Genomic DNA, 19941 nt, shown 5'->3' with positions numbered 1-19941 from the left:
GTGACAGATGAAATTTTATTTAACTCTTTAGCCACATGAAGGACTGGGGTCCTTGCCAGTAGAAATACATTTTCATTTTAAATAGCTCCGTATCTTTTGTGCTAACTCTCAGAGCACTTTACTGATTCTGAAAATGGGTAACTTCAAAATATTTTCTTTCAGTAACTCCACACACTGAAGGGTGTTGTTGGCATAGCCTATTAAGACTAAGGGATGGCGCATTCATAGCCAGATAAAACCAGCACTTTGTTATACGCTTTGCTTTGTGCAGAGGCTCTGGACCCTGGGCTATTGAGAAACTATTACGTGGACTCTGTTGAAGTTTTAAATTTTACCAAATCGCTAACGTTTGGTTAATTCTCCAGTTTGACGCCATGAAGCTTACTGGGACTTGCCTGCGCTGTAAATAACAGTGAAGTGCCAATTCAAATGAGGTGGCTTCTAATGCTAATTCAGTATTTGGAAGTGTGACCAACACAGACTCGATGACTTTGTCCACTTTCTCTGCTGCCTTTGCTAAAATTACCAAACAGTGCAGAAAATCATCTTAGTTGTTCAAAACTTCTTCCGTTCGCTGATCGGCCTGGCTGAAATTTTACTGGAGAAATTCACTTCAATGGGAGAAATCCCAGACAGAGCATTAAAGGGAGATGAGAATCGAGTGGAACTGCATAGGAGGGCAGTGACCAGGCTTGTACATTCACTGAGAATCAAAAAAGATTGAATTTTTTAAGTTTATGACCGAATTAGCCGTCGGTCAGTGCCAGTCGGGGCTAAACATCGTCAGATTCTGGTAACCAGTTCTTTCCCCGATGGGTCTGTGTTTGTAGCCTCTGTATTTATCAGCTTCTGTGCTTACAGCATCTCAGCATGAATGGATTTTTAGCAATTTGAACTGTAATTAAATGTTTTAATTAAGTCTCTGTTTTAATGATATGTTATGGAAATAAATCCTGATACTGGAGTATGTTTATAAGTCCATATTAGTGCTTAAATTACAGGTTAAGTCACATGGTATTGTAATGAAATACATTTTGCTTTTTCGTTATTATGCGAATAAAAGTGAAATTTATACTAGTACGTTACTAATCATTTTGGAACCCGCATAAATACAGTCTTTGTTGATTTGAATGTTATAAAGCATCATGAATAAGTAAAAAAAAAAAGTAATATCTCTCATGTACCTTTTTTTTCTACTCATTGTGGACAGTTTGACATCTAGTTGCTGACCACATCGATGAAATGTATAATTTAGATCACAGTATTAGTCCTGCTGATGTAGAGACTCGGAAGATGCCTGGGTGAGTTTTGCTCCCTTATTTCATGCATCTCTCTCAGCATGCCTGCATCGCTGGATGTTTGGATTTGAAATGAAAGCCATCACTTCTCCCCTTTTATTCCTTCTTTGTTCTCCACTCTCCCTGGAGCAACTGTATTTGCTTTACTGTGTACATATTACTGCTGTGGGGTTCATTGGGTGCAGTGCAGTGGAGCAGCCATCTTGGCTTAGTGAGTTCAGCGAGTTCAGTGTTGCTGGAGGCTGGCTGGATCAGGTGGCAGTGCCAGATCTCTGATATCAATCACCAGTCACTGCCGCCACCACTGTTTGCCGGTCCCTTCTTCTCCTCTCTCCTCTTCTCCTCCGCTTCTTATTTCTTTTTCAGCTCCCATCACCTTGTACTGCTTCTCTCCGCTCCCTCTGATCCTCCAAAGCCTGCAATGCATGCAGATCCACGGCAGCAGCCGACAGGCAGACAGTGCAGGCTTTGTTATGAATGGCATCCCCTTGCACATCCGGAGGAAGTGTACTCTCCAGTGTGGTTTTACAAACTGTCTCCATTGTCCTAAGAATGACTCACTCTACACTGCAGATAATGGCAGTCAGCCAGACAGACTGACAGCACAGCACAGAAGGACCAGTCTGCAGAGCCCACAGACAAACGGCACAGGAAAGGGAGACGGATAGTTTGTGACAGATACAGCCACCGCAAAAAAACAAAAAACAAAAAGAAGAGACAGGAACTGCAAGAATCGCGGAGGATGTGAAAATGAAAGGAGTTTTTAAATTTACAGAACTTAATTTTTGGGAAGAGGAGCTAATTTTGGACATCAGTGACAGTAGTGTCAGCAGATATGACCCATTTATTGAAACTCGACTCCACAAAAGAAAAAAAAAAACAAAAAAAAACAACTTCAGTACTGATTTTTTTTTTTTTTTTTTTGTTTGACTACTACCCAATCAGGCTAGAGGGATTGTTTTTTTGCTACATCAAAATGACCTTGTGTGTTTGTTTATGATGTTCTAAGCTAAATAGCTGTGGACACTTTAACTGTTTGAAGTCAGTAAGATCTGCATCGAGAGAAGCATGCTTTTAAAGTCCATGCCAGCAGAAGGATTAATGGATGGGCAATGTGAATGGACTAATGTAGAGTGAGGCAGTCTTGGATAAATGAATGAATGGATCAATGAATGGAGTGCTGATCATTGCGTATGCACAACTTGGAGAGAGGAAGCAGGAGGGGATGAAAGAAGGAGAGGTTGCATAATGCGATTAGTCTGCAGCTGAGGATCATCAAAATGCTGACCTCAAACATTGGATCACAATATGGACGGATGCTTGGAGATTTGCTCAGGCACTACTTACTAATTGTTCTCACTACTATTTGTATATTTTGTTATAATCAGGCCTATTCATTTAAATCTTTTATAGTGCTGTAAAAACTATCCCAGTCTTAAGATTTTTTTTAAATCAGTTTTTCATTGTTAAGATAACCTGAGTTGATACAAAAGACATCAATTCATTTAGATGGCTCAATTACAAAAGATGGTGTTTTTTAACTATTGCATTTATTAGGGAGGGAGAGGTATCACAATCAGCCTGGCCTTATGTGAAATAGTATTTCCCCCTACACCCTTGCAGCAACAAGTGGCCTCAAGTGTTCTGATAACTGGTAAGGAGTCTTTAACGTCCCTGTGAAGGAGATTTAGCACACTCTTCTTTTTCTTTTTTTTTTTTTTTTTTTTTTTGCAGAATTGTTTTAATTCAACCACACGTGTTTTTTGTAGTATGAATTACCTACTTAAAGTCACATTGTAAATTGACCAGGCCTCTCCAAAACCATATTTGTAACCAGTCGGAGGTAGGCAGGTGTGTTTCGGACTTTTGTGCTGCTGCACAACCCAAGAGAGCTGCAGTGGAAGGTTGCAAACTGATGTCTACCGTCTCCTTTAGAATTTTGTTCTTTCATCTATTACAGCAGTTCCTGAAGCAGCCAAGCAGCCTCAGATCAATGCATTAACAGTCTTTTAAAAATGTTCTATATATCTGCAGGAAGTAATTTGTCAAATGCCACAGGATGTTGTTTTTGGAGAATGCATTTTTTTAAAGAAAATACAAATTGTTAATCTCATAACATAAACAAATTGTCCAACCCTAAACATTGATTTCTATATTCTGTCTCAATGTTTTTGCTTTCTCTGGTTTATTTTACCTGTTTCTTCCTTAATACTGCAGATGTCCATTTGTGTTTATGAAAGGATCCATGTCAACTCGTGTTAGAATTTCCCTTTACTACCATTTTGATTTATTAACGGTGACAGCGTAACACTGAGTACAAGTGGAAAACCATAGTCTATGTTTAAATGGGCTAACAGAGATTAGGCCAGAGAGGTGGGGTGTAGTTAACTTCTCGTGGTAGTGAGGGCTGTTTGGATTCGGCTTTGGGATGATTAGTGGAGGCAGGCTTGAGTGTGGGTGGGTTTGGCTGATTGAGGCAAACAGATGAATGCCAAGTGGGTAACAACTACTGCAAGAGCTACACTGCAGGAGAGGCAAATAATACCATTTGCTTTTAGTTATGCTTTAGTGAGCGCTATGAAATTTGTATTTGTATTTTAACTCCACAAACCATAGTGTTTAATGTTCTAATGCTAATAAACTTCATGGAACAATCTTGCTCTCATCAACACAAGAGCAACACAAGATAGAAAGACAGACAGACCAAAATAATCCCCATAAAGCAAAGTAGCCTTTTGCATGAAACAGTTTCTGACAGAAAAAATGGCAATTTTGTTTAATTCAGAAGTGCTGTACTTTTCTCCAGCAGAACTTAGAGAACAAAACCCCAAAGAGAATTTTCTTGCCCTCAGTACTAATTATTGACAACTTCATGACTCCAGTAACACGTTTCTTTCGCAGTTACCCAGTGTCTTGTTCATGTGGTGGCCAATGACATTTTCTTCAGCAGTCCGTGATTACAAAAATGTACATTAATCCTCTTTGAACTTGCTTAAGCACTGTTCTGAAAATTGATTTTCTCTCTTGTCCCATTTCCACAGTTGATCATGGCTGCGTTATACTCCTTGGATTTCATGTACTTAGATAACACACTACAGTCTGTCTGAAAAACCTATGCAATGGTTTTATACCAGCAGCCTTAAACAGTTCTGCGATCTGTGGTTGCACACAGTTCGTTCTTTGTCAAGTGACTGTCATAGACGTCATCTTCCAGTCATTCCTGTTCTGGAAACAGAGAAACCTTACATTTAATCCTACCACTGTCAGCAAATCCTACCTTATATCCTCACCTTATTACAAGTCTTACCCACTAGGGAGTTGTCATTAGTGTGCAAACTTGACAAGTGTATCCAATACTTACTTTTTAATAAGCAAGGTTTTCTTTACCTGCAGTTGTTCTGACGTGCAGCTAAAAGTGTCAGCCACCATGATTCTTTTTTTCTGAGTAGATTTTCTAAGTTCAGCGCCCCACCAGCACCAAATAAAATAAAAATACAGCCTTCCTTTCTGTCATTGTCATTTTCTAAAGAAAATAATATAATGTAGAACCAACTACAACATCAGATTTGCAGTGAAAACCAACCCTTTCACTTTGACCATTTGATTTTTGAAAAATTAATTAGTTTGTGGTTATGGTGGAAAGTTTATGGTTAGGCCCAAAATTATTTATACCACAGGCTAATATAGATTTACATTCAACCAAGATGTTTGTTTGAAAAAAACGTTTTCCTTGTTTAATTATTTTTATTTACGTTTCATAAAAAAAAAAGTAAAATGTTGAAAATTATTTATACTCTCCTCTATAACAAGTAGAAATTTCTTATTGGCCTTCTAGTATTCTAACCCTTTTTATCAGTGCTGACACAACTTTTTCATGTTTCCACTGGTCTTTTGAAGGCCTTCTTCCCATCGCTCTAATCCTTATCTTCCTCCACAGATGTTCTGTCAGACACTACTGAAACGTTAATATAATTTCCAGTCAGAAAAAAACATGTTGGGGAAAAATAAAAGATTACTTTCAACCTAAATCTGAAAGGGGTATCGACAATTTTGGTCTCGACTGTATCCTGGAGCCTAGGTGAGAGAACTTTTCAATGGAAACATCCATATGATGCAAATTTAGTATATGGCTTTTATCAAATGATAACTCATAGAATCCTCTTTGCACATTATTTCTATGAATAATGTCAGTATTTTGGTTTTATCCTGGGATGGAAGTAGGGTCTCTACTAGCATATACGGTATCCTCTTTACAGGTTGTACAGGAAAAAGATCCAGGAACTGTTGAATCCTCAGTTGTCACAATGTTGCTGAAAAATCCTTGTAGGCCTTAGTCCCCACTTTTTTCCTGTTACCTCAAATACTTTCTCTGTGAAGAGACTGCGTGTGAGTGACATGTACATGTTTTCATCCACATTTCTTGGTAAGTAAGTCCTAATAAGCTTGCACACAGTGCATCAGCAGCAGCACATACAGAATAATCCAGTGGCAATACTGATCCAGTCTCGCCTATACCATAGTGGTGTACACACTAGGGTACAGTTATCCCATCACAAACAGGCTTCTCTGGCAGAGTAAGTGTACAGTGCCTTAGTGGAATCAAAGACTGCATGTCTGAACCCTGAGAATGTATCTGCACATATTTATTTAGCTTTGCAGGATGCACCATCAAGTCCGTTTGGCCTTTCCTTCAAATAAACATCTATTCCGGACTACTTCCAGTAGGCTTGGCTTGCTTTTCTTCCGCCTGTCTTTAATAGTTGAGCTGCAAAAGGAGGTGGTCAGGTTAAAGGGACAGTGATTCTATTTATATCTTCCCACCTGTAATCTGTCTCTGACGGGATTAACCCAACTGCTAGCTTTAGCCTGCCTTGCTACACAGACGGAGACAATCAAAATGTTAGTCATGCAGGAATGCACTGATGTAGACCAATTTAATTCAATTTGGTTTACTTAGACTGTGTAGCGTCGACACACAGCCAATGTCATCTTAAGGAGCTTAACAAGACGTGCATGTCCAATTTATATCAGGGCATGTCAAATCCAACTGGGATCATGAAAATGTAACAAACGTTGCAACTTTGGTGCCCGATAAAACCGAGTCTACTGGACTATCAGGTGTGAAAACTCCCTGTATACAGTCTAATGTGATCCTAATTACTGCATAATATGATCAGAGCAGGTTAATTTAATAATGACAATAGGTAAAGTGTCTTAAGGCAGCCCAGCCAGTTGGATTGAATCATTGACTTTGAGACAATCTTCTTCCTAAGGAAGAATATGGTGACAGTAGAGAGGAACAACTCCCTTTAACAACAACTAAGATTCACAGTTTCAGTAACGCTCCCTGGGCTTAAACATACATAAAATATGATTGTTATTGCAAGAAAGAGATATGCAAATGTGTTTTAGTTTAACTGAAACATGACTGTCTTATCTATGCATGTGAGTGTGGTTGCAATCTCCGTGGTTTTGGTGCATCAGTTATTCAGCCGGGTAAAGCCGGAGGTACAAGAGATCGAGCAGTGATGAAATGTTTTATCCTCTTTTCCTCCTCCACCCCTCGTTGCCAATTTGCAGTCATTAATTAGCTGTCCATGATAAAATTCCCCATTCCCACTCTGACACTGGTGTAGAGCAGCGGACGGTGGTGGTAATCATGTCAGCGAGGCTTGGCTCGGGGTTCTGAGGGGGCTAAATGGCCCCCATATGGTCCACTGGCTGGGGCCCACTTCTTAGCATGCTCTCATTAAACTGGTGCTTAATATACCAAGGTAAAGGGAGACACACACGGACACACACACACACACACACACACACACACACACACACACACACACACACACACACACACAGAGTCAGTAAGAGACAAATCAAAGCATTTAACAGGGCACAAAGGGACACAAGGAGTTGGTGTTTGTTTGTGTGTACATGCGGGTGAATGTGTGTGTCCATGTTTGGGGAGGCTGATGCTATACGATTGTTGACTTGCCATCTGTCATTAAGTGAAGAATGTTGTGTGTGTGTGTGTGCGCGTGTGCGCCTGTGTGTTAAAAGACGAAAGATGAGACGGAAACGAAATAAAGAAACAGTGAGTGAGGTGCAGATGTCTCACAGCAGAGCAGGGGGTTCATCAGCAGACCGCTGTATGGGTTTGTGGTAGAGAACAAGAGAAGAGAAGCAACATCTGCCATATTCAGATGTGAATCCGTGGTTTCATCGCAATATCACAATATCTTGAGTTTTAACAGACCTGGGATATGCTCCTCCTGATATTTTGTTGGATTGGACAGGAGGTTTCACACACATTTCAGTATTTTACTAATATTACAGAAGAAAGTGTTGCAGAACGTCTTATGGTGTCTGACGTAAGACACCATAAACATTTTAAATAAAATGAAACCAAAAGATATTTGATGTTTTGTTTTGGTTTGAAACGAAAAGCAAAATGAGAAGTGTTTAACTTCCCCCATTAAATCGAACAAACCGTATACAGTTATATTGCCATAACACTGATTTGTTCAAAGTCAGGTGTGTATTAGAAGGTCACACTAACCTACACCAGTGTCTTCTCATTAGAGATGCACCAGTTATCCCCTTGACCAGTGATTGGCAGGTTAAATATCGGCATTGCTACATCTTTCCAGCCTGTAAACATATCAATGAAAAATATATTTGAATCTGGCAGGTCTTACACAGTTTTTATTGTCATTTTTGTAGAAATCAGTTTTCACATTAATTTTTTTTTTTTTGCCAAAAATACCCAATTTCTTGATCACGGTTGATTTGTTAAGGCAATAAAAACGATAAACCATCCAACAGGGTGATTAATACTTTTTATAGGCGCTGCATTTAAATTATCACTGGCATTTCTCTGGTCTCATTTAAGAGTTTAAACGCTTGTGGAACAGTAAATTTACAGGTTTGAAACTGCAACTTTTCAAAACGGGGATGAAGTTTGATACGGATTGCCTATTTGATTAAAAACAAAAAAACAAACAAAAAAATTGCTTTACTATAAAGAGCGTAGGCTGTAGCGGGAATGTGAGTTACAATAATCACACCGATAAAAAGATATCGGCTTTATTATCATTGATGTTTCTCCTGTCTGTACAAACAGAAGTTTAGGAAATTCCAAATTTGATGTTTTGTACTTCATGCGTGGACAGATGGGCCCAGGCTGGAGCAGGTGGAGAGTCCAAACAGGTAGCCAAGCAGGACAGAGAGGGGAACAGAGAGCAGCAGTTAGTTAGGTGGAGAGCACTTACTGCTGGCCCTTCAGTCTAACACATGAATGAAACCTTTGAATGAAGCACGACTGGGCTGGTGCGTGTGTGTCAGCCACTGTGGGCTGGGGGTGTGTGAGAGGGAGCGGGCGGTGCACTTGACAATACTTGGGGTATGGCACTTGATTGTTTACTCTTTCCCCACTGGACTTGGCAATTGTGCTCAAAGGTATGTGCGCGCGCGCGTGTCCGGTGTGAACATGTGCATTCGAAGGAGAAACATGCAGCTCCGGGCTTTTATGTTGCTCTTGGAAAAGTACGAAGGCTTCACAAAAGACCAGAGGGGGTCTTATGTTGTCCACACAAGCGCATGCATGCGCTCGCAAGACCAGCTGCTGCCCACAGCCCCAGCCCAGCGATTCTGAATTAATAATACAGGGCCACTCTGGAATAATGGTGACTAACACGCACACACACACACACACACACACACACACACACACAAGCACAAAGCTTTGCACCTGTTCACCACTGCTCAACTGGACAGGGTTGGGCTCCACAATACACACACACACACACGCCCAATGTTGCTTGTCTGTTGTAGGCGATAGTTGGACAGCTGTGTCTGTCGGCCTGTCTGCCTGACCTTCCCCTTCTTTTTCTGATGTCACTTCTTCTTATTGACTGATTTGTCCAGCTGCGCTCCTCCGCTTCTCTGATTGGACAGTTTTGCATCCAATGAGGCAAAGACACAGAATGAGAATTTGAATATGAATGTCAGGATCTCAAAGAATTGTGTGGAAGTAATAATTGCTGAATGAAATGGAAAAAAAGACGGGACGGAGCATGACTTGACGAGCCTCGATTTTCTTTTCCTGAGCGTCATTTGAATGATATTTGTGTGTGGATTGCATCGGCGTCATACGCACTTCGACTGAAAATAAACAAATATTTGGAGTCGAACTGCAAATCACAAATTCTTCTTCTTCTTCTTCTTCTTCTTCTTCTAAAAAGGGTTGTAGCATATGGATTTGGTTGAAAGTGATTCTCTTCAACAGGTCCCGTTATTTTACAAATGATGCAGTGTTTTTTTTTTAGCCAATAAATCTGTATAGGAAGCATTTTGCATAAATAAACTGCTTAATGTAGACATCAATGATGTAAAATAAAAAAAAATATATAATCATTGGTGCCAACATGCAGAGCCCTCCAAAAGAGAGGGAAGAAAAAGAGGCAATAAACCAGCAATCAATGCAATTTGATTAGCCAGCTCATTGGCTGTGTGTGCCTTCCCTAATCGCATTGGATTCACTGCATTTGAAGACAAGCGCCATGGCATTCCTAATGTTATCGCGTGTTAAAATGCAAGAGCTTTTTGTTCTGGTTCACTCAGATTGTATTTTTACCTTCTTGATGCGCTAGAAGACATCCAAGCAGATCAGTCTTTATGTTTTGTTTTTTTTTCTTCCCCAAGCCGTGTTTGCATTGCTAGTTGTGTGTAGGTGGGTTGATGGATGTGTGTATGTTAGGGATATAGACCATCTGACTGAGCTGTGTTTTAATATTCCTGATGGGATTAACCATAGATGAAACCTGAGTTTTCCCTGCTTGATAATATAATATTTTAAAAGCCTTTCGCTCTGCGCTGGCAGTATGTTCTTTTTGACTCTTCCTTAAAAAAAAAAAAAGTCTCTTGTATTTATTTTTGGCATGTTTTCAGAATTTCTGAATGAGATGTGAGAGAACTGGCTGCAAAGAGCTGCCAGAGTTCTGTAACGTGTGAAGAGCAGCGATTGTTGTGAGCATGTAGTGCACAGGAGGTCATACGGGGCCAGGTGGGAGTCCTGGTGTCCTGTCCTTGTGCTTGTTCACTTGGCAGACCAGGAAACAATGAAACGATGGAATAAACCATATCATAGCATTTTTTTTGACTTTCTGATAGAAATGCTGATGACATGAGTTATTATTCGATTTGCACCGATCAAAATTTAGTGGCTAATTTCTGATCTCTGGTGTTTTCAGTTTTCCAGTTTTTTATTCATCATTAATTATCTATATACAGACCCATCCTACAAATTAGAATATTACCAAAAAATCCATTCATTTTAGTAAGTCCACTACCAAGTTAAACGCATTATGTAGATTAATTGGACAAAGACTGATGTTTTAACACCTCTACTTTCCTTAATCATGATGAGTTTCTAATAACAGCTAATGAAAACACGCTTTACTATTACATCCAACCCGTAAACAGGAACTACTTTGAAAAACAGACACGTGGGCTTAATGAAATGCATGTTTAATACCGGCTTAAAGGTAGTTATTTTCAAAAGGTGCTTTTAATCTGACAAACGAGACTCACCCGCTTGAATATTTTAATTAATTGAATAAAAGTGTAGTGTTTGCTGGAGAGCAGTTGCTGTAAAACAAGGTTTTTACTATTCATTTCTCGTAAACCCAAAATGAAAATAGTTGACGTGGTAAACTGCGAGAGAATGTAAATCTTCACCTTACGTCTGTCCAAAAGGCAGACACTTTTCCCACATGCTCATCAACAGGTAAGGGTCAAACCCTCAGGGTTTGCTACATTGTGTTCAGTCTTTTTGCCATCTCCTCCTACCGTCATCTCTGATTACCTCGACATCGGTTTGATGTCGAGGTAATCACAGCCTCAAGCCATTACCCGAATCACACAATTACCAACAATAAGAACTAATTTGACATTATATTTAATATGAAATGACTAATCACATTTAAAAAAATCGATTTTAAGAAAAAAACAAAAACACTGCCCAATGTATTTTTCTTTAGTTATACCAGGTAAAAAGGGGAGATAATGTGGTTGGAGTCATAAAGTCTGATGATAAGATTGGTGTAGCCTTGGCTAAGTGACCTTCACCCACCCACAGTTTAGCTTGGTAACCAAAGCCTCCTGCCTGGCACAGGTGCCACTGAGCTACAGCGCTCTACTAAGATGCTAACATGCTACTATCACAGTAAATCCTATGGTTTTTATAGGAAGCGACACATTCTTCACACAGATTGAGGTTTAAAATGTCTGAAGGCAGAAATGCCCACACCCACACAAACTGACAGTCACCCAGGGAGAGCATTTTACATATATTGTCCAAACACACACACACACACACACACACACACACACACACACACACACACACTCTGTCTCTCTCTCTCTCTCACTCACTCACTCACTCACATCAGTATGGTGAGAGGATTAGGATGAGAGCCGTCTTGGCTGCACCATGTCTGTCACTCACTCTCAGGCTCTGTGTCAGCATCGCAGCAGTGGTGATCCAAGGAGCCACCACCATCTACTGGATTGTAGTGGTACTGCAGCAGAAAAAGGAATAAAGGGGAAAAAAATGCACATATAAACCAGAAGAGGGGAAGGGATTGTTATGTTATGGTATTGGTAATATAATCAGAGTGTTTAGTTTTGTTATTTTCTATTATGTATCCAGTTTTTTTTTGTTTTTTTCCAAATAACTGATATCTGACACATTTAGAACGAGCAGTAAGATAATATTTAAATGCAGTTAGTGAGGAGATACTCAGCTGTTTTGCTATAGGTAAACCTCAAGTAAAAATGAACAGGAGATTGTACAGTCAACTTCAGGTTTCTCGGACCAGTGAGTCTCCATAGCGACATGGCACTGAGAAAAGTTGGGGTATGTGTGTGCAGGTCTTTTTGTACCAGCTGGGGGAGCAGAGGGGCACCATGGCAGCATGCATGCACGCATGCATGCATGGGCTTGTGTGTGTTTGCATGCACCAAGCACAGACTAGCAGCAGACTCTGGCTGTGTGCAGCTGGCTGGGTAAAACCTCCTATTGCCCCCCTCGGCCCCCAAGGGAAAACCGCTCTCCCATGGGTTTCCACTCAATCTGTCATGCTGCCCTGTCCCAGCTCTCTGGAACCATCACGGCCCCAGCAGCAGCTTACAGTAAGGCCTTTCTCGCATGCATTTCTAAGGCTCAGCCTTCATCTTCGTCATTCCTCAATTCCAGCACTTTATTCATCCCTACGCTACTGTAGTGTCTGCATGCCAGCATTGAACCTTTCAAACACAGCGGCAACTCCGGCTTCAAAGTGAATGTGTTTCTTTGAATCCTGTCCTGTTATGTAAGAGTGAAAACACCCCTTAAGTTTTTAGAAGAACATGCAGCTCCGCTTTTATAGTGTCGGGGATTGAGATTGTATTTAAAGCATTTACACAAACTCGCGCACACACACATACACACAAACGAGCTCAAAATCCAGGCCCAGTGTGATAATGAGACTAATGCAGTTTAAGTGGATTGGCTTTGAAGAGGCTAGATTCGCCTTAAGATGTCTGAGCGGACTGGAGTTAAAACTGCTGGGGCTGGGGTCACGCACACAGCCATGTCCTTGTAAACATACCCATTCACTGTGGATCTGCAGAGAGGAGGATGTTTTTTTCTCTCTCGTTGTTTCTTAATAATGTTTTCACGTTTTTGGAATCTCGTCAAATTTCCTGCCCGGAATCATGAGCTTCAACCAGCTCCCGTCCTCTATGGACAAACTGAGGGACAGATGTCTTCCTCAAGCGTCTTACCGACACAATTCCTCACTTTCTTAACCTTTCAACCTCCCAACTCCTGTGCTGCACACAATTACCTCCCCCTTCCATCACTCCTTTGACACAATAGTTTCCTGTCTGATGTTCAACTGGTTCCGTCTCATTTACTGTTCTTTCTGATATATATATACATATATATATATATATATATATGACATTTCCTAAAATTAAATTATGAACTACGAGTTTTAAGAACTAAATAATGCCCAGATATGTAGTTGATTTATCCAAATTTATGTTAGATATTGCTTTTGTAAAGTTTCCCCAAGGACGTTGTCTACAGTTTTAAGGTGTGTATTGTGTATTTACGTGACTGCGGTATGATTATAATCCTGTCATATCTGTTTGTACAGTTATATAAAAAGCAAAGTAATCTTCTAAGGCTTTACCAGGCTTTGTAGGTAAATAAATGCTAAGCAAGGGAATCAAAAACGTATACAATCTGAACTGTTAATTAATCAGAGCTTTGCTAAACTGTAAGCAGTGCGAAAAACAAATTGTCTCCACTTATTACAATTTGTATTTACTATTTTTCACACATGCAGTACTTCACAACAGTGGAACTCAGTTAAGTTTGGTTTCATGTATCCCCTAAGCAAACGATGAATGAAATGCAAAATCTCTAGTTACCATCAGGGCTACCTCTACCTCTAAAAGTTTGAAAACCATGGATCTGGTGAACGATTGTACAGTTTTTAACAACTTTGAAAGCAATCCCAACTCATCAGTGCTCCACTTCAGTGCTTGACAGCAATTACAAGGTGAAGACTCTTAATCAGCAAAGAGGGGTGTTTTTTCTCAGTGGTCTGTTTGGCTATTTCTTCCATCCTTGATATCTGGAGTGAAAAAAAATGTGCTCTTAGTTTGTTGCAGTCTACTTTTGCCTTTTCGCCAGATTTGTTGAACAATAAAACTGTCTGGTATTTGTTTTTTTCTAAAGCTAGTAATTAAAATGGTGCATTAATGTGGATCTGTGTAGCTGTTAGTGTGTTATTTGTGTGTGTGTGGTGTTGTTTCTTTGGGTTGGGGCGGTCTATGCGTTGGAACATGGCAGGAATTTCAGTCCACCCGTATCTCCGCCTCTGCCTGCCTCTGTACTCCACCACTAACCAGCTCTCCAGCTTCCAGAGCGCCAGTCACACAGCCCAGTCTATTGCACCATCTGCATATCAGCTCCTGCCTCGGCCAAAGCATTAAATTAAATCCCTGTTTGGGTTGATTAACAAATGGCTGGTGAGCTCACATAGTTACGGAGTTATTTATTTAATTGCCATTATGGCTTTTCCTTCTTTTGTCTACCATGTTTTTAGCTAGGATACATGAAACTATGAGAACAAAGGTGTGCCGGGTGTCTTGAAGGACTTTGTAAGACTGAGCAGTGGGAGAAAGTGTAAAGTTTGCACAAGTTTGTGCCTCATTCCAATTGTGCTGGCTGAAGTTCAGCATGTGTACCTGTCTCCTTAATGCATTTCAATCTCACCGTCTCCCCTCTGTCCCGATGTGAACAGCTAATGGGTCTGCTAATTGAGTGACAGTTAGCGAGCGCATTGTTCTAATTCCAATCAGAAACCTTGGAACAGACACAGTCACAGCTGATTCATCTCTGCCTCTTACTGCTAAATCCACAAGCTGCAACTGGAAGATGTGCCAGCAAGATTTATTTCTCATAGAAATTCAAAATGACTTCTAAAAAGCCTGGCTCTGTTTCCGCTGCTTAGTTTGTGCCTCTCAAACACAGACACGTAAAAGAGTTCACCTCTTTATTTCACTTGTTTTACAGCAGACACGTACTACTTTCATGTTTCGGAGCACTTGGATCTCTCAACTAGCGTTGCAATGTCCAAACAATAAATGTAGTAAAGACTGCCAACTAAATATAAAATGCAACATTTAGAAAGTACGACTGAAGCCTCTGGGTCAGTTTACCTCTTTGCCAAAACCCCCAATTTTGACCCCTCATAATTTTTTCTTAGCATTGTCAATCATACGTGTGTATAGGCTGCTCAGTGTGCTAATGGAAAAGAAGCAACATACTGTTACAGGGAAACTGTTTCTATGCAGTAATCGGTGACCATGCCACTAGCCTTAGCATTCACAGCTAGGCAGCATGCTCTGATGTGTAAGCTGTAGCTTACCAGAGCAAGGGGAGGGTGTGAGTTGTGCATACAGAAGCTTTATTGACAGCGCTAAGACCCTCCTCCTGCCTCTGATTGGTTGTTTCTGACAACCAATCAGGAGTGTGTTTCTGCAGATGGCTTTAGGACCACAGTAAAAAGGCAGAGGAGCTAATTTTTTTTCTCTCTGATTATCTGACTCATGTTTTACTGTCATAACATGGTGACAGATTAAACAATTGAGCAAAAGGGACATTATTTGTAAAAGTTACCTACTGCCACTTTACCTTGACCCATGGCAGATGGCTGCATGCCTGAAAAATTTGGGTACAAAACGATTGCAAAGGTCCAAAGTAGCAAAGCGGTGAAATGACCAGTAGCCACCACTGAAGCAGATATTGGTTTTGAACCAGCTGAACAATTAGGACTTTAAAGGGCTCTGCCCTTTTTCATCCTTCAGATAACCTACGTGGTTTGCTCCGTGCTCCGCAGTGTAGTGTTTTCTAATTGGCCTGAAGGGAAAAGTAAAGTTGTGCAGAGAACTAAATGAAAGTGAAGTGAGGAGTCTGAGAGAGATGGTGTGGGAAGGAGACCGGCTGTTCTGTTTTCTCCAGCAGTCCAAACTAGAGACATGTGGCTCCCCAGACAAGCTGTCCAGAGTGGGAGAGCTCGCTGGACTCATTACAGGCAGGGCCAAGACGGGATAGCTTGACAGAACACCGTTGGATCATACGGAGAGTTGGAACGGTCGAAGCCGAATTGTTTTTAGCCCGCCTGCGTGTATACGCGCACCCGCCGCCGCGTTTGTTAGGAGCCACACGCGCGCAGACAACTGTCCGTCCCCTCTCTCTCCGTCTGTGCCACCCCTGGCTGCCCCCTCCCCCGCCACCCTCAGTGGACACGCAGAAACACACACACACACGTGTAGCATCTCGGCCTGGCCATAAGGATCGCTTAAATGTTTTCAGTTGTACTGGACAGCTGAGGGATGAAGCGGCCAACCACAGGCTTCCATTGGTTGGACACCTCATCCAGAATCTGACTCATAGAAATGACTGGACGTGGACCAGCGAGCCAGTAGTCGCAGCCAGTTTATAATAGTTTTATCAGTTCAACTTTTTTTCCTCATCCTCATCCATTTTGACAGTCCATCCATCTTTCTGCAATCCAGTTTGGAGTCGAGGAAAGTTCCTCCTTTCCAGATGATAACTTCAGTCACCATGATCTGTCTAATAACGCCGTGTCTTTTATTGGTTTGTCATCGTTTGTGATATGTTTTATTTCGGCTTACTCTCAGTTAACTTCTCTCTCTCTCTCTGTGTGTGTGTGTGTGTGTGTGTTTTCGTCTTGCCTCTTAGAATATTTTCTTCTCCCTCTTCCTTATGCCTCGCTCCAGCCCTCCCGTCCAACCCCTCTCACGGCACTCTGTTTATAAGTAGCAAGTGATCCAGAGAATATGCTTTGTTCCTGAAAGAACAGGAGAAGGAAACGAGAGAGCAGGAGAGAGTGGGTGGATTTGTGAAAAACAGAGAGAAGAGAGGAGAGGTGTGATTCTGTAGCCTTAGTGATACACTGGCACCCACCAGTGTGTTTTTCCTTTTATTTCTTTTTTTTTTTTGGTGTCCCTCTGTCCCTGTGTGGCGGTTCGTTCTAGTCACCAACGCACCGTCACACACACACACACACGCACACACACACACACACACACACACACACACACACACACACACACAAACATGCAGCACCCAGAGGTACCGGCGGGGCCGGCGCTCGCATGGTTCCTTCGGCGGAGCAGGTGTTTTCCTGCGACGTGTTAACGAGCGCGGCCTGCTGTCATTTCTGCTTTAAATGGATGTCACAAATAGAACACAGACACGCTGACTGTTCTCTTCTCCCGGAGAATGAACTGAAACAAGGTGATCAGAGCGGGACACAAACCCCTTCAGTCTAATGCCCTGAAGGAAACCCAGTTCAGTCAGTTGCCTTGAAAAGTCACCACATTGGTGTGTAATTTAATCTGAGTGTGAATAAAGATGTTCTGTGAGGGCCTTAGAGGTTCCACGTTTAACAAGACATCGCTCTGCAGCTGTCACACACGGTGGTGGCAGTATCATGCTGTTGTCATGCATTAGGGAGGAGTTGATTGGAAGCCGAATGGAGTACAATATAGAGCTAGTCTGAAAAAAGGTTTAGCTTTCAGCATAGGCACAATGCTAAACATTCAGCCGGAACTACAGGAGAATCCTATCTGAGCTTTTAAATTTGCTAGAACGGCCTAGTCAAAGTCAAAACTTAAATCCAACTGAGTTTTTGTTTTTTGAACCATCTCTTCCCAAACTACTACTATTTTGCAAAAGAATAGCGGGCTAAAATTTTTAACATCTAAATGTGCAAAGCTGGTATATAAATACACCCAAAAATAGGCCTGGATGTTAAACTGTCCCAGTAATTATTGCAATGAACCATAACATTACTGCTTTGAGACCATCTTCAAGTAATATCTGAATTATAGCATAATAATTTAAGCTCATTAAGCTTTAAGAACACTTAGCACAGGAACTGGAAGATATTTTAAACATCCAAAAAACAATAAATTAGACAAAAATGAAAGCCTCACAATCAAAACCGTGAATAAAATGGATTATGAGGTCAAAATTTGCATTCATAGGGAGTTGAATACAAATGCACCCCACAACTTTTAGACTTTTACTTGTAAAAATGCTAAAAAAATCATGTATAATTTTCCTTCCATTTAACAATTATGCACTCTGTCAGTTAAAATCCCAATAAATAAAACCGAAGCCTGTGATTGTAACCTGACAAAAATCAAAAATCTGTTGCTGGGTGTGAATAGGTTTGCATGTCTCTGTGCAAACGTATTTTGTTCACCTAAAGTTGTGCACAGAATAATTTATTTTTGTACTCATTATTCTAAAAAAAAAAAACAACAACAACCTGTGTGAATCCACATCTATGTGCAGTTTAACCACCCACATGTGGCTCCATGTTCCCGGTGTACGTTATCCACCACCATGGCGTGGTGTTTGACACTCATGTAATCCTCTTGTGGGTCGGCTGAAAAGGCCGCGGTCACTCACCGGTGCCAATGCGCAGTCGGATAATACTTTTGTCGGCAGATGCGCAGCAGATGTTCGTCGTTGCCGCTGACGTCTAAGAAGAATAACTCCTTCATGTGTAATCCTATTTGGTCTCATGTCACATCATCTCATCCTGTGTCGCTGCAGCTGACCAGTGGTTTGTGTGCATTAGTGTGTGTGGTGGAAGGGTCATCACCTCAACACCTGCCCATGTATCAGCCAGATGATGTTTCTGGCATGGATACGTCGAGTGTTGCGCTGGTAAACATGTTTTTTTCTCTTTTTTTTTTCATTTTTTACACGATAATCCGATCTGAATCTGGCAGGCGTTGTGGGAGTTGTAGAGATGCTGTGTGTGTGTGTGTGCGTGTGCGTGTGTGTGTGTGTGTGTATAAATACTACAGTGTGTAAAAGTGTGTGTCACATAATCAGAACAGATGACAGTTGAGAGGCTCTTAACCGTCCGGGGAATAAAGTCAATATTTAAATCATCCGCATCATTATTTTTGTTGTTAATCCCACTTTCCATACATTATACTGATTAACTGTTACAACCCTGAGAAACATCACGATCCCTCATGATCTTCTATCCACAGTGTTTGCACCAAGTATCAAAATATGCGCTTATATTTCCCTCTCTGTGTATTTGTGTCTCTGTCCAGGTGAATACATAAAGAACTGGCGGCCACGTTACTTCCTGCTGAAGACAGACGGCTCCTTCATCGGCTACAAAGAGAAACCTCAGGATGCAGACCTCCCTTATCCTCTAAATAACTTTTCAGTAGCAAGTATGTTACAGTGACATTTACACACTGCCACAGATCCTTTACTCTATTCCTGTTCTGAGCTGCCGATATTTGATTTCCAATTTTGGAAACTTTGACCAGTCAATTCTCGATTTAGTCTCAATAAAACCCCTAGTTAATGGATTTAAAGTAAAGTTGTTTTTTTCCCTTCCTGCACTCTGTTGTCATTAAGTTTTTAGATCAGTAGCAGAGATGAAACTGCCCTGTTGAGGTGACATGAGTGTAAAATACAGTTTTACCTTACTGGGTTTCTTACTATATTTACATTTTAAGCCATCTTAAACATTTTAAATTAGCAATTAGCGCGGGTTAGCATCGCTATCGGTAAAACTCAGTCGGTGTGTGTATTCTGTAGAGAATGCAGCCATTCAAATTTTTGAAAAGAGGGTCGATCAAGCTGAAAATATGCAGTGTTGCTATCTGAGTTTTCTGTATGTCTGAACTAAAAAAACGTTGAAATGAGTGAAATTAATCAGAGTGCGTGAGCCAAATAAACTTTCAACACTCACCTATAAAATCAGAGAGCTTTAATTATGGACCACCTCTCCTTAAGGCATCGCCAGCACATGACTCTATTCCTTTTGTCCTGCCTTGGAGAATATAGACTGTAGTTTAAATGTGTGTTTCCACTGCAGAAAGTTTACTTTGTCTCGTCTTACCTTCCATTTCATTTCCTTAGGAGTAATAATGACATCACAACCTGCTAATCAACCTGTTAAGTTTAGAGAAGAATCGGTGCAGCTGGTTTAGATAATCTACCAGATTTCTAGATCTGAAG

At 41.0% G+C, this 19941-nt stretch overlaps 1 protein-coding gene across 2 annotated transcripts in view; it reads left to right on the top strand.

Annotated features, from left to right (window-relative positions):
• Positions 1–19941, top strand: part of akt3a (AKT serine/threonine kinase 3a) — a 63313-nt gene that overhangs the window by 10831 nt on the left and 32541 nt on the right. For both annotated transcript variants that reach the window (XM_015003158.2, XM_088013481.1), the window contains exon 3: positions 19020–19145. In XM_015003158.2, coding sequence (XP_014858644.1) covers positions 19020–19145 — 126 coding nt within the window. The remainder of the gene's footprint in view (positions 1–19019; positions 19146–19941) is intronic.

This window comes from Poecilia mexicana, unplaced genomic scaffold, assembly GCF_051168715.1.
Source record: "Poecilia mexicana isolate PSO_F unplaced genomic scaffold, ASM5116871v1 scaffold_15, whole genome shotgun sequence".
Taxonomy (NCBI): Eukaryota; Metazoa; Chordata; class Actinopteri; order Cyprinodontiformes; family Poeciliidae; genus Poecilia; species Poecilia mexicana.
This window is presented reverse-complemented; position numbering and strand designations above follow the sequence as displayed.